The 16,956-nt window shown below is 48.5% G+C and overlaps 6 protein-coding genes across 6 annotated transcripts; 2 read left to right on the forward strand and 4 right to left on the reverse strand.

Moving 5' to 3' along the window:
• Positions 1 to 1,801: 1,801 nt before the first annotated feature.
• On the reverse strand, positions 1,802 to 4,654 carry FOBCDRAFT_188368 (WD40-repeat-containing domain protein). The gene is made up of 2 exons (XM_031187884.3): positions 2,696 to 4,654; positions 1,802 to 2,641 (listed from the first exon to the last, which is right to left on the reverse strand). Exons 1-2 carry the CDS (start codon positions 4,553 to 4,555, stop codon positions 1,934 to 1,936), a joined length of 2,568 nt encoding a protein of 855 aa, XP_031035149.2. The 5' UTR covers positions 4,556 to 4,654; the 3' UTR covers positions 1,802 to 1,933.
• Positions 4,655 to 4,963: 309 nt separating this feature from the next.
• Positions 4,964 to 6,204, forward strand: FOBCDRAFT_205542 (WD40-repeat-containing domain protein; the record flags this gene model as incomplete). Its single annotated transcript, XM_031187883.3, has 2 exons — positions 4,964 to 5,182; positions 5,230 to 6,204. The coding sequence occupies 2 exons, from the start codon at positions 4,964 to 4,966 to the stop codon at positions 6,202 to 6,204; spliced, it is 1,194 nt and encodes a 397-aa protein (XP_031035148.3).
• A 4,122-nt stretch (positions 6,205 to 10,326) lies between these two features.
• On the forward strand, positions 10,327 to 13,325 carry FOBCDRAFT_141089 (uncharacterized protein; the record flags this gene model as incomplete). Its single annotated transcript, XM_031187881.2, has 2 exons — positions 10,327 to 12,383; positions 12,437 to 13,325. 2 exons carry the CDS (start codon positions 10,327 to 10,329, stop codon positions 13,323 to 13,325), a joined length of 2,946 nt encoding a protein of 981 aa, XP_031035146.2.
• A 304-nt stretch (positions 13,326 to 13,629) lies between these two features.
• On the reverse strand, positions 13,630 to 13,990 carry FOBCDRAFT_297519 (uncharacterized protein; the record flags this gene model as incomplete). The annotated part of the gene is made up of 2 exons (XM_031187880.2): positions 13,630 to 13,750; positions 13,803 to 13,990. The coding sequence occupies 2 exons, from the start codon at positions 13,988 to 13,990 to the stop codon at positions 13,630 to 13,632; spliced, it is 309 nt and encodes a 102-aa protein (XP_031035145.2).
• Positions 13,991 to 14,735: 745 nt separating this feature from the next.
• Positions 14,736 to 15,218, reverse strand: FOBCDRAFT_49978 (uncharacterized protein). Its single transcript, XM_059612224.1, has one exon. It carries the CDS (start codon positions 15,053 to 15,055, stop codon positions 14,792 to 14,794), a length of 264 nt encoding a protein of 87 aa, XP_059467775.1. The 5' UTR covers positions 15,056 to 15,218; the 3' UTR covers positions 14,736 to 14,791.
• On the reverse strand, positions 15,219 to 16,641 carry FOBCDRAFT_49977 (YPT1_NEUCR GTP-binding protein ypt1). The gene is made up of 5 exons (XM_031187879.3): positions 16,434 to 16,641; positions 16,135 to 16,258; positions 16,028 to 16,075; positions 15,740 to 15,967; positions 15,219 to 15,580 (listed from the first exon to the last, which is right to left on the reverse strand). Exons 1-5 carry the CDS (start codon positions 16,442 to 16,444, stop codon positions 15,383 to 15,385), a joined length of 609 nt encoding a protein of 202 aa, XP_031035144.1. The 5' UTR covers positions 16,445 to 16,641; the 3' UTR covers positions 15,219 to 15,382.
• Between the last annotated feature and the right edge of the window lie 315 nt (positions 16,642 to 16,956).

Consider the following 16,956-nt stretch of genomic DNA (forward strand, 5'->3'; position numbering starts at 1 on the left):
ATCTTCAACATAATCTTGCCCCCATACTACGTGGTTCTCGTCCGTAGAACAGTTTGTCCTTCTGTCGGACTGTGCTCATCATCTCTGTGATACTTGATGCGTCTCAGGCCCAGTACAAAAAGCAAAGCGTCTATCACTTCCCCAGTTCGCACGACCAGATCGTCCCGTCCCCTGATGCAAGATCCCAGTATATCGAGCTACAATCTATGATGACTGACTAGTGGCATCTAGCCTGGCATTCGCGATTCAGGACACGGTTAACGTTTTCCCAGATTACGCATGAAATCACGACTGCTTATCTTGTAATATACTTTCCTCGACTCTTCTCATCGGGTGTTGGACATGGCTATGGCGCTCTGTCCGAAACGGGATGATAATAAAAGGGGAACGGGCTGAAACAGGGATGCATTTCGGCTCATGTTCAAAACCCGAGGACATGGATGACAGGGCAGCGCACGTCACTCCCTAGTGTTGGAAATGCTGTAGTACCAACTTGAAGTTGGTCGTGTTATGCACGACAGAAACCGCATGAGCGCTAACAGGTTCTGTGGTTATCGAAATGTTCGAGAACGCTCTAAGGGACCTCATCGGTTCTTCCGATGGCAGGTTTTATGGCGCTTCATATTCGCCGCGTACCTGAGCCACTCCGCTTTCACTACAAACTTGTGCTGATATGGGCCGTATTCCGAAATCTGACCCTGTCTGTCGGTATTAAATCGACCTTTTGGGATGGGCGCCTCCGGCCGAAAAGTCTTTGCTTGCCATCTCCGACCTTTGGGCCGTTTCTCAGAATTTGTTCAGGGAATGAACATGTTTTCGACTCACATGCTAGTAAAAAGCTAGCTTTGCTGGGTCTTCGGCAGTTGATTTTGCCGCATTGCCTTGTTCATCAAAAACCAAGACACTATCGTTTGACACTGAACCCGTGCACACTAACGATGTTACTCTATCCATGACGCCTTGCCAACAGAAAAATCTCTGTTCACGATTTATTCCTTCTTTTGGAATTCCTTCTCTTTCGGCCGGACCGATGCGAAGCCACACCTAGCATACGTTGCGTGTACTGTATCTCCAACAGTTCAACGTTGCTTGCTGACGGGAGAAAAAAAAAAAAGTCAAAACTTTCAGGGTATCATGATCGCCATCGACTCCTGCGGGTACAACATCCGTCGCATTTCCACAAGGGAAGAGCAAAATTTTGATATGCTTAGAAATACTTGACATGGTACATCCATGTATTGACAACAACTGTCAGCCCCTGAGTATTAACTCCTTTTGGGCACAGAATCAGTTGACTATTTCGTATGTATTTTGAGACACTAGCCAGATGTGAATACAAGTTCTAGAGATACATAGTTGTTGGAGGAAGCTCGGTCAGTGGCAATGTCGAAGCACTTAGTAGTTCTAGATTCCGTATATATCGAAGCTATCATGACTCGTCATAGTTTCAATGGGTGTGAGAAATAGGTTGTCCCCGGGGAGCAAGAGAACTTCTGACGTTAAGCTAACTGGTCTAAATGCCTATCAAGATATACTAAACTTACCTAAGTCTTCTCATCACTTAGGATAGAGGTCCCAAGTTTTCTTGCCTCCCCTAGGTTATGTAGACATATCAGCTGTGTCCGGAATCTGAGTCGGCAACAATTTTTATTAGCAGTGCAGTGTCTTTTCGAGACATCGAATATCGTGATGAGTCTGCTTCCTAACAGTTGTGATGGAAGGGACAGGAGGCCACCACTCACTTCATATCAAAACCGTGATTTCCATAGCGATAGCATCGACAGAGCTTAAAATGAAGAGACAATTGGTCTTCCTTGATACATGATATTCATTATCTGTCATATTCGAACCCGAACGACAAGATCCTATGCTCCTCCAATGCTATACATAATCCAAATCCACATCAAGACATCATCCAGAGTCACCCTTGATATTATGGAAAGTCATCATCTTCCAGTCCTTCAATCCGTTTCTCACCAACCTCACGAATCTTTTCTCCCAAGATCGTCCTTCCATATCTCTCTGCCACTCTACCAGCAGCCTCCATCATGCGGCCTGTACGATCCCGCATGAGCTGTACCATCTCCAGCGCACGCATGCCTCGCTCTTCGCCTTCACGACACTCGACCGCCAGGAGTTGCAGAAGAGTCTTGTCGATCTCGAGTTCAAGACGCGAGAGCTGCGAGCGCTGCGTGTGACTGCTCGATGTAGCCTCCACAAGATCTCGGAGCTGAGCTGCCTTTACGTTATGAAGCATGAACTGCTGCTCGAGCTTGCGAGTTTCTGAAGAACCATCCTCGTCTTCATCCTTATCTTCATCGCCATCGGCCATGTCAATATCCTCAGATCCTTCTCGGGCTTTGCGCTTCGAGGTTTTAGGTGCTGATGATATAGGGATGGAGAACTCGAATTCAGACAGAAGTGGACGAGGGAAATAGGGGTACTGGTCACCACCCTTGAGAATGATGCAGTGGAACTTGTTATCAGCCACTGCAATAGGAAAGTAGGACTCGTTCTTGCGACCTGATGCTAAACGGTCCAGCAATTTCGTGTCTAGAAGAGGCACCCATGATGCCCTTGAAGGCTGTCGCCAGTGAAGAAGTGTAAGAAGAGTGCCTGTTGAGTCGTAGATACAGGGGTCCTGGGTCGCAGGTTAGTCCGGTCCCTTATACTGAGTCCTATAGAGAAAACTTACACCGTTGTCCGAGAAGAAGACGCTCTTGAGTGTGGCACCCTCGGGAAGAGCTACTGTATCCTCGTTCTGGCAAATCTCATCTCGCTTGACATTCTCAATTGTGTACAAAAGACGAGTGTTACCATCCGCACCCATGGGTCCATTACCCATAGTCAATACGTAATCCCTCCAGCTAGCACATGTCACCATTGGTGTGCTCTTGGGTCGATAGACACGATATGGCATGCCGAATAGGGTGTATACTCGTACATAGTTGGCACTAGTTGTGACTGTAATAAAAGACTCACTCAAAGACATGGCCGTCACAGCTTCGTCCTTGGGTAATTCAATGCGCCAGTCATATCGTTGCGTCCATGTCTCGTGCGGTCGATAGAATATGACTGCAGGGGCATCATCTTTAGGTGGGCATGAGAAGAGTGTGCCATGCTCAGTCAGGCAGGCCTTGTCGTAGAGGAAGGTATCGCTAAAGTGAAAGTCTCGATGGAGTTCGTGATCGTAGAACTCAACTGTAACAGTGTGGTGTGAGTCCTGATCGACCGTCCAGACGAAACCAATCAGGTTCAGACAAAGGTACTTGCGGTTCCCTCGCCAGGGAGTCGCTCCTGGTTGAAATGCTTCATGGTATTGCGGCTCAAGCATATGACGACGCTTATTTGAGGTACCATACCCATCATCACCATCCCGAGCTCGTTTCTGGCCTTGCCCAATGGTGTATCCAGCACCGTCATCGTCCTCCACGAAGTCATCGTCACCATATCCATCTCCGCCTTCGAGAAATGAGTCGAGACTTCCAAGTGACTCCCTTCGGGGTCTCGTTGGCAGACCTTGTTGCTTCTGGCCGTTGACTGGAGGCGGTCTTCGGTTCGCAGATAACTCGGCAAGGGGGTCGTGGATGAAGGGGGCAGGTTGTGTGGCCAGTTTTAACAGAGGCGAGAACTGGTCTGTTAGGAAGTCTGGGTAGATGTAGACTTCACCATCAGTGGTTGTGAAGGAGAGAATGTTCTTGGTAGGGTGCCACACAATGTCAATGACATTGAAGTAGTCGTATCTTGCAATGACGGACTGTGTCTTGGTTTCCCAGATGAGGACCTTTCCATCTTTGCTCGCTGATGCCAACATCGCGCCATTGGGCGACCAGGCGATGGCAGTGATATCAGCCAAATGCCCGTTGGCGAAAGTTCTTTGTTTCTCCCAATCATTCTTGGAGATGATCTGGATGTCTCGAACGGGTGTCGGTACGGCAAATGCTCTACCGTCTGGATGCCACGCAACGCGTGTTGAGGTCTCGCTGTCTCCGTCGATAGCGCCAATGATACCATCCACCTTTCGAATCAGCTCTGGCTCTTCGGCTGTGAGAGAATATACATAAACAATTCCATCGGTGCCAGAAAGTGCAACCAATCGCCCTTGAGGATCGAAGCTGACATTTCGTACAGCCCGGGCATGCTCTCGAAGGTGCTTGACCTGTGTGATGTCCTTTGTGTTCACAATCTTGACACTCAGCTCATCACTTGCCACAGCGCACCATTGACGATCATTAGTCAATGCAACATCGCGAATCGGCAGTACAGTTCGAGTAAGAAAGCGCTCAAAGGTATTTGTCTCGAGGGAGTATAAACTGACGGTGCCGTCCTCGGATCCAACAACAAAGAATTCGTCTCCAGCGGCAACAGCCATGTTCTGTTCCTGACAATCATCTATATTGATCGGTTCTCCATCAGATCCTGTTTTGTAGAGACGAATCGTGTTGTTGGAGCCTACTGTGACAAGACGACTTCCATCGGGAGTGTAGGCACAGCGAGTAGTTCCTTGTGTATGGGCGGGCCGAGGCCGTGGTTTAGAAGCGATTGTCGAGTCCATGGTCGTCGATGTGATATTGTTTTAGTCGTTCAGATCAACGAGCAATGGGATATTTGCTATGATAGAAAAAGGGCGATGATGGGTGGTGGTTGGTTTAGAAGTGGGACAGGCGTTTGTCGGGAGACGCGTCTGAGCGCGTCGCAATTAAAGTCGCGGAAAGACCCCGCGCCGTGACAGGGAAGAGCTCCACTAAAATTCAACTCCCACCCAAAGATCTCCAACTCTTTTATGGCTGCCTACCTAACCTGGATCAAGAGATAATATCACGAGTTAGACTCACGACAAGCACAGTATCTACCACTGAGGCTAATATTGCGTTCCGGTATCAGAACCTGTTGCTATAACACGTATAAATCTTGATCATCAAAATGCAATCTGCAGACCGTGATCACTTCTTCGAGACAGAGTATGTACAACCGTATCTCCTATTACAAAGCTATAACCAACCAACCCTACAGTGCTGTTCAGGCTTCGCGGCAACGCAAGGCTGCCAAGGCAAGCAACAAAAATGGCAATCCCGTAATTATGAAGTCCAAGATTCTTGCAGCTGTCCCAGACCCTGCTGCACCTCTCACTTGTGTGTTCATCGCTGAGTCTGCTGGCGCTGTTCGCCGAATCAACCTCGAGGTATGTCTGGATACTCTAAAGAAGCTACATCTACTAACCATTTATAGACCTCAGAGACCAAAACGACTTACCGTGGACCAAAGGCCCCTGTAACTTGCCTTGCAACAGGAGGTCAAGATAACAAGACGGTTTTTGCAGGTTCGTGGGACAAGGACATCTGGTCATGGGACATTGAGACCGCCAAACCTGGCCGCAAGTTCAGCGGCCATACCGACTTTGTAAAGACCATCATCTGTGCTACAGTCTCAGGCAAGCACATTCTCATCAGCGGAGGTGCCGACAAGAAGATTTTCGTCTGGGACGTAGAGTCAGGTAAACGACTACATACCCTGCAAGATCCCACCACGACAATGCTTGCCGTCCAGCACCTTGCCATCGATCCTGTACTCAGCGATCCTACCACTGTCGTATTTGCCAGCGCAGGCAGCGACCCGCACATCCGACGGTGGAAAGTCACCCTGGACAGTTACGAACAGCTGCCCGAATCTTTCTCCGACCGCCCCGATGCTGAGCGACTTACCATCCAGGAACACGAGACCAGCGTTTACCGACTTGTCTTTGACCAAATGAGTGAGGATGCAGACCTCTGGACTGCCAGTGCTGACGGAACTGCAAAATGCCTGGCGCGTTCAAGGAACTTTGTCGCTGATGACACACTCACACACGGGGACTATGTACGAGGTGTTCTCGTAACAGACCAATGGGTCATCACGGCAGGCCGCGATGAGAATGTCAAGGTTTGGGATCGCTCATCTGGTAAACTGTACTGTACATTGGTTGGCCATTACGAAGAAGTCACCGACCTCGTTCTGCTCCAGGACACCGACGGTACCCCTCGCAAGGTTTGCAGTGTTGGTATCGACGGTACTGTCCGAACTTGGCCGCTTGGAAAGTCTGAGCTTGACGAGGTCCTTGTCAAGATCCAGGAGGCTGCGGAACCCAAAAAGGAAGAAGAAGAGAAGGATGGCAATGTGTTGACGGCTGAGGAAGAAGCTGAGCTCGCAGAACTCATGGACGACTAGACCACCTCAGCAAAATAGCAACACCAACATAACTTTCCCACCTTTCAGAATAGTTGGGCTCTGACCGTCTTTCTCACGGTCACTCTGGTGTTGCTCAAGCCCCTGAAACACTTGCCATGAGTTGCGTACCGTGCCACAAAATTTCAGCTCGACTTTTGTCTGCGGAACATAGGACGGAAAGCCGCATTCAAGTCGTGTAACCATAGGTCTCAACTCGCTGTTCTAAGCCACGACAGCCCGGATCGTGTCTTAGACTCCGTGTGCAAGTGCTGTCAGACAGTGACCTGTATTGACGGCACCTCTCCTTTTCCATGTGCAGAGACAAACACTAAAAAGTAACCTTGTATGCCGCCTCGTATCAATTTACAAGGCTCAATGTCGATGGCCAACCAGAAGCACCATGGCTACACCAACGAGGAATATGTCTCATATGGCTCTGACGTGTTGGCCACTAATTCCTTGAACTGGGATACAACGATCTGTCAAGAAAAAGGAATGTATTCCTAGGTAACAGGGACATGGCAAGTGATAAAATCTGTTGTCACAAATGACAGGATCTGATCCCCAGCGCATCACATACTCGTCACGTTTTAATTGTCCGTGGTGCTTGCTTTTGATTCAGCCGCAAAGCGCTGGCCATAACAAACAGCGCTGATAGTTTGCTTTCTAGCAATTGTCTGCCAGCGTTGCGGGGTCTTACTGCAGGAGAGATGCGAATATAGCTTTGCCTAATCGCACAAATCGCTGGTATGGCTGAAAACAGCAAGATAGAACACCTCCCTTACGCATTGATGTTGTTTTGTTCAAACGTAACACAGAGCAACGACGGGTGTATTAAGCACTCACTGATGCACTCAGCCGTGGTGTTAGGGATTGTTGCCGAACTTGAACTCAAAGTTTCGTCCTGTGAAACCGTGAAGTTGCACAATTCATTAAACAAACTTGGATCCCGTTTTGGGCTTCGAAGTTCTCGTGGCTTACCCGAGCAACTTTAACTTGAAAGTTTACCACAAGCCACAAGCCCGATGATTGTCAACAATAATGGCTCCGAGTTGGTCAATGAAGATCCTTTCCAAATCTTCAATGTCACCATACCATTCCAACTGATCTACTCTGTACCGAAAGTCAGCTTCCTTCATGCACTGTAAATCCAATGCGCCCGATCTCTATCGGCCAAGACTGGCCCCCTTGCTCACGAACGTGACATATTCAAACATCCTGGCCATTCCCCAAGATTGCAAATTTGTTAAGTTTGCGTATGGAGTAGGCTGTTCATTCTCCGCCTCGTAAGTATCCTGGACCCTGTTCAGTGACAATTGTGTCCCTAAAGTGGACCTGTCGTCAAGCCGAGTATCCATGTTAGTTCACAGAATTCATAAAAAACATAATCGACATGTGCTGTGTTATGTTTTTCGGGGAAAGGGAAAGACGTCCCCTTTTCACCCGCATCGGCGTCATTTGTGAGTGATCATTATCAAAATGAGCATAAGCCACGTTGTTGCTGAACAGATTTGTCGTAAATGAGAAAAGTTAGTATGCTGAATTGAAACGATAGCCATAAGCCACAGGCATGGCACACGTTATGACGATGCCTGCCAAACTTCGATCTGGTAAGACATGCAGGCCCTACTCCGAACAGTCGGAACCCATTGCTCTCTACCAGCGTGTACTGCATGAGCAGCACCAGTTCGCAGTATGCTTGGCTTCTGCACGATCGCAAGGTGCTGCTGCAAGGCGGGCTCATACTCCCAACCCTCCCTCTGACAGTCACGAAACGATGGTTGTTCGGTCCAGTCGTAGATGGTCCAAGGAGGATCAATAACTAGTACTGCTGCGTCCAAAACTACCATCAAGTGGTTCCGAAGTCGTTTCCTTTGTCTTTCTAGGACTTGGCAAGTCACACTAGCAAGCAAACAAACAAACAAACAGTAAGTGGGGGGTCGAATAGCCGCGTGGTGCGAAGCGTCTCGAGGTTGATGTCAATGCTACCCTTGTCGAAAGGATCTAGTGAGATCGCGAGACATATGACTGATTCAGAGATCACCACGACGCTAAAAGTCTGTTGGATAGTTGCGGTAACCTACTACGTCTTGTATTGAATACCGCGGATTGCGCTGAGCATCACCTGTATACGGTAAATGAGGTAATTACCAAGACCCTATATTGAAAGCTTGACCGCCCCGTTTTGCATGCTGATCAGCATTGTGAATATGTATAGGCCAACGATCGCCATTTGAGATTTTCGGATTTTCGGAAGATGATGGCCAAAATAGAATTCGAAACCCGTTAATCGACGTGGGGGGATCGACGGTGTATTTAATGACCCACAATGCCAGAAGCTATCCACAAGGCTTGAGCATACTATTTCCTTACCTTGCATTTTCCCTTTTCCATTGATTAGTTCAAGTTAGAGTCGAAGCCCTTGTGGTAATTGAAGCACAGCAAACATTGTAATGATCCCGCTTACTGTGCAACGCTTGACAAATAGGCTTCGAGCCGGTAGCTTCCTCACCCTGTATCGTGTGTAGCCACAGTAAAAGGCCAGTTTAAGCCGACTGGCTTGGGAGTTTTGCGTGGAAGCTGAAAATGGGCTGGCTGGTATGACATGAGAGGCTGCAATACGCGCAGTGTCCGATGCCAACTAGAACATGCGACAGCTATTTCCGGTTTCTGTGTTTCATGTTTTAGCTCAGTGTTTCTTGTTGGGGCTTGAATCTTAAGAGGAATCGGGTAATAACAACCGAATAGATGATAATGGCTATCGGCGATATGATATGTTATAGAATGGGGTCAGCTCTATTGTGCATGACCGAATCGCTACCGAAATCCATACTTGGGTTGAAGACATCATAAAGGGATAATGCGTCTCAGCTGAGCCTAGACTAGATCCTGGATCATGGAATATCCTTGACGGGGGTCCTTGCACTGTGGGACTGGGCCGTGAGCTGCAACATGGAACATGGGACATGGGTGCTGTCAATCCCTGTAATTTGAGCAAACAGTTTCTCTGCCCCAGACGCACGACACGCAAGGACCTCGCTACCTTGCGTATTGCAATTGGTGTTTGTATTTGTGCTACGTATGCTGAGTGGTCTCACTCCATACTTGGCAAATGCGTTGGAGGTAAGGGAGATTTACTGCAGGTGCCCGATAGCTTGGTTCCAAGTTGCGAGCAGCCCAGTCCCAGTCAGCCTGATAACCCAGCCGGCTGGGATAGGATAGGCATTCAAACAGCACGGAAATGGACATTGATATCGACCTCGAAGCTTGGACCTCCCATCCAGTTCATATCGGCATTGTTCTGTTTGGCTCCAGCTCAGGAGGCTAAACAAGCCCAAAAGCAACCCTGCAGTGATGAGAGTGATTAACTGGCGGGATGGGTCTCGGCGTCTCTATGCTGTTCGTTCGTCGGGGCTCCTTCGTGGATGTATGGAGACCCAACAGATTCTCAATAAACCGCTAGAGTGGCTTGCGTTTTTGCTGCGGTAGCCCGATTCTTGCAGGGTTCAACAACGACCTGAAATCCTGGGCCTAGAATGGAGACTGATGAACGAGTTCAAGTGGAATTAGAGGAGTCGGCATCCGTTGACAGTGGAGAAGAACTGACGACCTGACCTGCAGCTTCTATACCTGGAGCATGCACCACCTGCACCTGCACCTGCCTTGAATTAGATATTAGTCGTAGTTACCTCCAACTTTCAGGTCGTTCTTTCCAGTTTACATCTCGATGGCACTTGCTTCAAAGTTCTTACTCCTCGTTCTTGCCTTTTCTGAATGAGCATTCTTTTCTTCACCCTCTCTCCTCCCCAGGCCGGGATCTTTAATTACATTCATCACGTCTCATATCTGAGCGCATTTTATCATTCAACTGGAGAAATACCCTTGTAAGATCATTTCTTTATCCATTCCGATGTCGACCTCACTAATCATCGGATAGAGTTTCTTATGTGTAATTGGGCGTGTTTCATACCAAAAGTTTCTCGGCTGCTCCCTTTCACCAACCCTCGAACGGACCAAGCATTCCATCAGCACAATCCCTTACTTTAATTCGACCTTTCCCATTTACTGTTCTTTTTTTCCACTAAGAGATCGTCCGAATCAGTGGCGCCTCGAGTGTTCATCATGTCCACCGACAACAAGCTCCTTGGGAGCGTCGTTGCCTTCGAAGGCCATGTAGACACGATATCAACACAGCTACGACTGCTTCCAACTTCACCAAATATTTTAATACTTCCAAGCATTCAAAATTATATCTCCAATAGGGACTTAAAAAACCGCTCAGACGTTCGAGTTTATGTCAAGAAAATCCACGAGGCCACAGTAGCTCGTTACGAAGCTGCTCAAGCTTTCCTTCATGGTTCAACAGCAAGTGGTAGGCGACTCGTATTTATAAACGGCGGTACCCCGAGTGCCCGAACACTTTGCATCAGAGCCATTATGGACTACGAAACAGATGGAGACTACTGCCGTGCCGAGTCGTTATTCAACCAGCTAGTTAAGGATGGAGTGGTGGGCCTGGATAATCCAGTTAGAGACTGGAGAAGGCAGGACATGTATCAACCGAAGGATAAAGGAGACCAAGAACAGGAGTTCGAAGATCCCATAACACGAGCTATGCGAGCTGCCGACGCCTTGGACCGACAAACAGCATCACTTCAACCCTCCAATGAACTCGATTTGACCCTTACGCCCCGTCCGCGAAGTAACAGCTTGCCGCTCTACGGCTATGAGGACAACTTCGGGGATGATGCCCCATTCTTTGTTTTTGGTGCCGCGAATAAAGATGAAGGTGGGAGTACAGCTGATGAAGCTCCGGGCTGTTCTTACTCACCCCAAGCTTGCAGGTTTTCTGCGAGGCATTATGACCGGTCTGCAGGTCGCATCTATCACGATATTTCCAATCTACAGTCCCCTTCACCAAGGGCTTCTTTCCTTGCATCCCCCAGCTGTGTTGGCGAAGCCTACGGCTTGATGGCTGCCCCTGTATCCCCTGCCCTCGAAGGCTTGAGCCCAAGATCCGATGTTTTGAGCATCCCGTCCACAGATAATGTCGTGTACGGGGAAGTTTCATTAGTGGACATGAGGTCTCCAGGCCGCAGTCCAACTCTGTCTCGAGTCAAATCTCTGGACAGAATCTACCCGGCCAGTCCCAGGTATCGGGATCTTTGTGTTTCTGCAGCCACTTCAGGACTTGCACGGCAACTAGAGAGTGATCCGGGGCCAGAATTATTGAAAGCCCATCGGCATTCACAAACAATAACCACAAACCCCAAGGAGCTCGTTTCCAACAGACGCAGCTACATAGAGGGACCCCAAACTGTTATTGTGAGAACCAATCTCCCAATCATCAAAGTGGCTCCGGTCCCCTTGGAGAAGAGGCGGAAACCTGCACGGGCATCGTACGTGGATAGAGGTACTGATGCCGAGCACATTTCTGGACCAAAGGAAACCTTCCAACCAGTACTGCCCTTCATGGAAGACCTGGTGGTGCACTTCAGGGAGGAGGTCCCCGAACCTTTGCTCAATTCTGTCACTCATGGGCTTAGAATGGGTCAATTTCCCGCGGCTATTTATTCACCTACTTCCGAAACAGACGACGGCAATGCTCTGGTTCCAGGAACACCTGAGTCCAACACTATCACAGACGTAAGCTGCGCAGAAAGCCAATGCGAGGAGTCAGCTGTCACCGACCAATCCATCCTTTCGGACGAATATGATCCGTTCGCATATAATCAGCCCGTCTGGCCTAACAAGAAGCCTATCCCAAGTGTGCCCAAGCTTAAGGTTGCACGACCTCCAACACCAGTTCGGACTCCTCCACCCCTGGTTTCGGATGTCCACAGCAAGTTTCACGACCTTCGAATTAATGGTCAAGAAACAGCCATCACTGTACAGAACTCACTGCGTTCTGTCCTCCAGGAACACTTCCCCCCAGAAACTCAAGGCTACCGGCAGTTCCAGTTTTCCCTTTTGCCAGAGCTTGAAGGGTTGTGGAACCCAGTCTTTTGGGAGACTGGGAGTAACGATAGCCGTGGATCTTGCCATAGAATCGACCAGATCCTAGCTATTGGAGCCCAGAGAGGTGTGAAGAGGGACTATACTTGCGCCATCACAGGACAGCTTGAGAAGCTAGGAACAAAATGCAACGGTATGAGCCGAAGTGGCCGACTGGACTTCAGGTATGTACTTGACTCTGCTCCATCTTGTGCTGCTTAAAACTCACACTGGGCAGGTACCTTCTTGCCAATGCCATGCAGGCGTATACGACCCAGCCTTTGGCCAGCCAGGCCAAAGACAACCCTTTTGCGAATTCGTTCCTACTCGCGACCCTCATTATTCCGCACCTCGAAACGTATCTTGCCCTTCACGCAGAGGTGAGGTATCTTCTCCTTGAATATCCGCCTGAGCATCTTGCGACGGTGTTGGCTCTTCAAAAGCTCGTTGGAGTAGAGTTGATGAAGGTGGCTCAGATCGTTGATGCCAGCAGCAAGAGCATTCCCTTCACTCATCTACGTGGAAACTCCATCACCGGCCCAGAACAAGGACCTGTTGGGCGCTTCGGGAAGACTTTCCCACAAAACTCGGGCTCTGGCTATGACGTTACAGTTTCTAAAGCCAACTTCCTCATCACGTCAACTGCAACTGATGCAGAAATCGCAACTTTTATTGCGACCATCTCGGGGATCCTGTCCAAGACTTCTGATTTCTATGTCCCTCACGAGCCTCCCAAGAAGCCGTCCCCAAAGAAGTCTAAGCCGCCATCTATCACAGGAACCTTCTCCCCTTTCCCACGTGTGCCATCAGCGACTCATAGCCCACCCATGTCCCCGGCACTTGGGGCGTCTTTGGGAGCGGCACTATCAGGGTCATCTGCGGTTCCGAGTCGAGCCCCTTCCATTGCTGAAACAGTTAAGACAGTAAAGTCTTCCAGAAGCAAGCAAAGTCGATCCTATTCAAAGCGAAAGCCTTCCGCGATTGATGCTCGATCGATCTTAACTATGTATGTTGATGACAGCGACTGGGATCAAGAAGACCGACGGATTATGCCGCTCCTTGAGGATAAGGCCGAGAGGCGAAAAGGCAACTCCCACAAGGCACTCAAGTTCCTCGGCCTGTCGTGATCCCAAAAAGAACGAATACACATGGCCATATGAGAAATATGGCTGTAATGATGTTATGATCTCGCCCAATGTGGCATTTTCTTTTGTTGTTATTTTTGGGGCGAGGATTTACGGTGATGGCCAGGAGACTGGAAAAAGATAAAAGTCATGATGTTGTTGTGAATAGAGTAATGTTTGTCAACACTTTTATTCCATCTACGGTCTGGGGATAGGACTTAAGCAGTTATGGGATGTAATAATAATTGTAGATTATCTTTACGTAAAGTCGTCGGTAATTGAAGGGTTTTTTACGAAATAATTATACTTAGACACTGCTGTTGTCCTCATTGCTCAGTCTGCCCTGTCCAAGACTACCATCAACATCTATACCTGCTTTTCTCTGTGTCTTGATCTCTTCTCTGGCCTCGGCCTGCTCAGCCTTTTTTCTAGCATGACATTAGTTTCCGTATACGGAACGAGCTATATATTGAGACGAACCTGTCAAGATCAGAAGCATAGTCCTCAATCTTGATATCATCCTTGCGTGGCTTATCTCTGCTACTCGTTCCCTTTACTGCATCGGCGACTTTGCCTTCTGCAAGGGTAGCTAGTTGCTCTGCGTTCTCATTGTCGTTTTGGAGGGGAGTTTCGGACTGCTTTGACACTTGACTTTCGACGCTGGCCATTTTGAAAGATTGTGAAAGACCGAGATAGGTATTGAGTATGATGATTTTATTATGCGTAGATATATTGGTGAGAGAGAGTTACTGTGAATTAAATTGTTATATTGAAAGTGTGCCTGGAGAATGACATCAGGCTGAGAGTGGTTGATCTATGACGTATATCGACTTGGTTATCACCGATGAGGAAGATCTTCGTGCATGAAGCGTGTGTAGCGTAGATTAAGCAGCTGAGCTTTATCTTTGTGTCTTACATAAAGTGTTTACACAATGTCTTCAACTGTTTGCTTGAGTTGTATGATGGTTAAAGTTAGCATGAAAGAGCTGCCTATGTTCGGGTTGTCTGATGGATGGGCTGTATTGCAATTAGCGGATATAAAGAATGCGACCAAGGACCTCAGATGGACATTTGAGAACGTGCTGGCGATCATGAGATCTACCACAGAGCCTTAGCCATGAGTTCGTTCTATGCATGGCTTCACCATGGCCAAAGAAATCTCTCTCAATTGAGAAACCATTTTACGACATCGACAATGGTTCATAATTTGGGATTCGAAGCCATATGAGCAAGGAACTCCAACAATATTCGTCATGGGTCAAGTTTAAAAAAAAGGAATATTCAACCTTTATTAAGAATAACCCTTTCTCGCATACTAAAATCGATCTCAAGTACCAAAAACAACGAAAAACCATAGGCGAACCAGGATGGTAAAATAGAAGAAACAACATGACAATCGATATCAGAACCCAAGTAAGATATTGACGCTTAGCGCAACTCTCCCCCATAGCTCTCAAGGAGTCAAGATGTTACGGGGAACAGAGGACCAGGATCGCGAATTGCCAGAGGAAAACGGGGTGCGCAGATAATGTGATTCCCAGCGAATGGCTGGTTGGCGGGCTGAAAAGAACAAGAACCGACGAATGCCTCCCAATACTTGAATTTCGCAAAAGTGCAAAGACACAGCATGGGATGGATAAGAGAAAATACAGCCTGCGCACGCGCAAAACCCCCCAAAGCCATCCGCTACCAAAAACACAAAATCTGCCTTCATATCTGTCGTCTCCCCTCATGCTCCCTCCCCAGAACCTATCGATTCCCCGCCCTGACCATTCCTACCGTCGACATAGCAATGGAAGGGCCTGCGAATGACGTTGAGACGAATGGAAAGAGCCGTTGTTCCAGATGCCAAGGCGGTAAAGGGATAAAGTCGTGACTTGCGGAAAAGAAAGGCAATCCAAGTGGTCATGATCTGGTCTATGCGCAGAAATGGAGAGAGTAGAAGGAAAAAGCAAATATCGTGAGTGAACTCGTCCGATCGTGTCCCTGGCATGTTGTTCATTGTCCCGGCCGTACTCCATCATCCTGCTTCACCAAGAGAAAGGAGAGCGTTAATGCATTTAGCAGCAGCTGTTGTTGGAGGAGGATCCGACGCCCTGGCCTTGGCCGACTTGCACGCTGGGCTTGGTGTTGTTGGCTGTTGTGGTGCCCATGCGCTCCTTGATCTGGCGGGCCATGGTCAAGAAAGCCTGCTCAACGTTGCTGGCATTCTTGGCCGAAGTCTCAAGGAAAGGAATTCCCAGGCTGTCGGCGAATTCCTATAGAGTTGGGTCAGTCATCGTGTTGCTGTGGGTAGTTGTCGCAGCCGAGGGTGAAATTTTGGTGACAGGGGCATTTGAGCGTTCAGGCGCTTAGATGCATGTGATAAGCGACCCGCTGGGCTGCGACATTCATAGTGCCAGAATAAAAAAACTTACCTTGGCTACGCTGTACTCAACGACCTTCTTGTCTGACATATCGCTCTTGTTGCCGACCAGCAGCTTGTTGACACCCTCAGTGGCGTATCGGTCAATTTCCTGGAGCCATTGCTTGACGTTGTTGAATGAGTCCATGTCGGTAACATCGTAGACGACGCAGATGCCGTGGGCACCACGGTAGTAGGAAGAGGTGATGGTTCGGAAACGCTCCTGACCGGCGGTATCCCACTTGAGAACAAGTTAGCATTTGGTTAGGTGGCCGGAGCCTGCGCGATGGGTGCCACATACAATCTGAAGCTTGACGGTCTTGCCATCGAGCTCTATTGTTCGGATTTTCTGACCAAGTGTTAGACGATAGGCCAGGTAAGTGGAAATGCTGGCTGGGAATAACGCACGAAATCGACACCGATGGTAGAGATGTAGGACTCGGTGTAGGTGTCATCGGCGAATCGCAGGAGAAGACAAGACTTTCCAACACCGGAGTCTCCGATGAGGAGGAGCTTGAAGAGATAGTCGTATCTAGTTGGTGTCAGATCCAAAAATTGTCAAAGACTAGCATCTCGACAGCGGTAGCAAAAGGAAATCGCATGAGGAATAGTCGAGGATGGCAGGGTGCAACTCTAGAACAGTAGTCAGCATGGGGCATAGTTCCATCAGGAGGTTATCGCAAAGGAGGTGGAGAGTGGCGTACTACTCAGGGTTCATGTTGGCGGTTGTTCCTTAAATCGCAGTAAGACAAGAGTCTGATGCGAAAAGTGAAGGGGTGAGGCTGAAAAGACGGACTTGTCGAGGCGATGGAATGAGGAGTTGCAGATGAGTTGATGGGAGAGAAAGATTAAGTTGAGAATGGTTGCAGAGGCTCAAGTAAGGTACGTCAGGGAAGAAACGTAACGCCAGGCAACGCCAGCACCGCCTAGGAGAGGGAGGGAGGGAATGAATGGATGGGGCAGCTGACAGGCGTCGATCACGTGATGCCGTCAAAGAACAAAGAGTATGTACAAGTCAGTCAATGTGATACTGAGTTAACGGGTAGAGACAGAGCATGTGCAGCAAATAAGAAATGAATGAAACCAAAGGGTACGTCACAAGCGAGGTATATTCGTTGATTTAATTGTCCCTGCAAGGGTAATCTACTGGATATTGCTTGTTCTCATGCAATATACTTCAGGATATCACAGGGCGGTTTACCGATATAACACTATCGCTTGCGATAGGAG

Source organism: Fusarium oxysporum, chromosome VIII (assembly GCF_013085055.1).
Source record: "Fusarium oxysporum Fo47 chromosome VIII, complete sequence".
NCBI classification, from domain to species: Eukaryota; Fungi; Ascomycota; class Sordariomycetes; order Hypocreales; family Nectriaceae; genus Fusarium; species Fusarium oxysporum.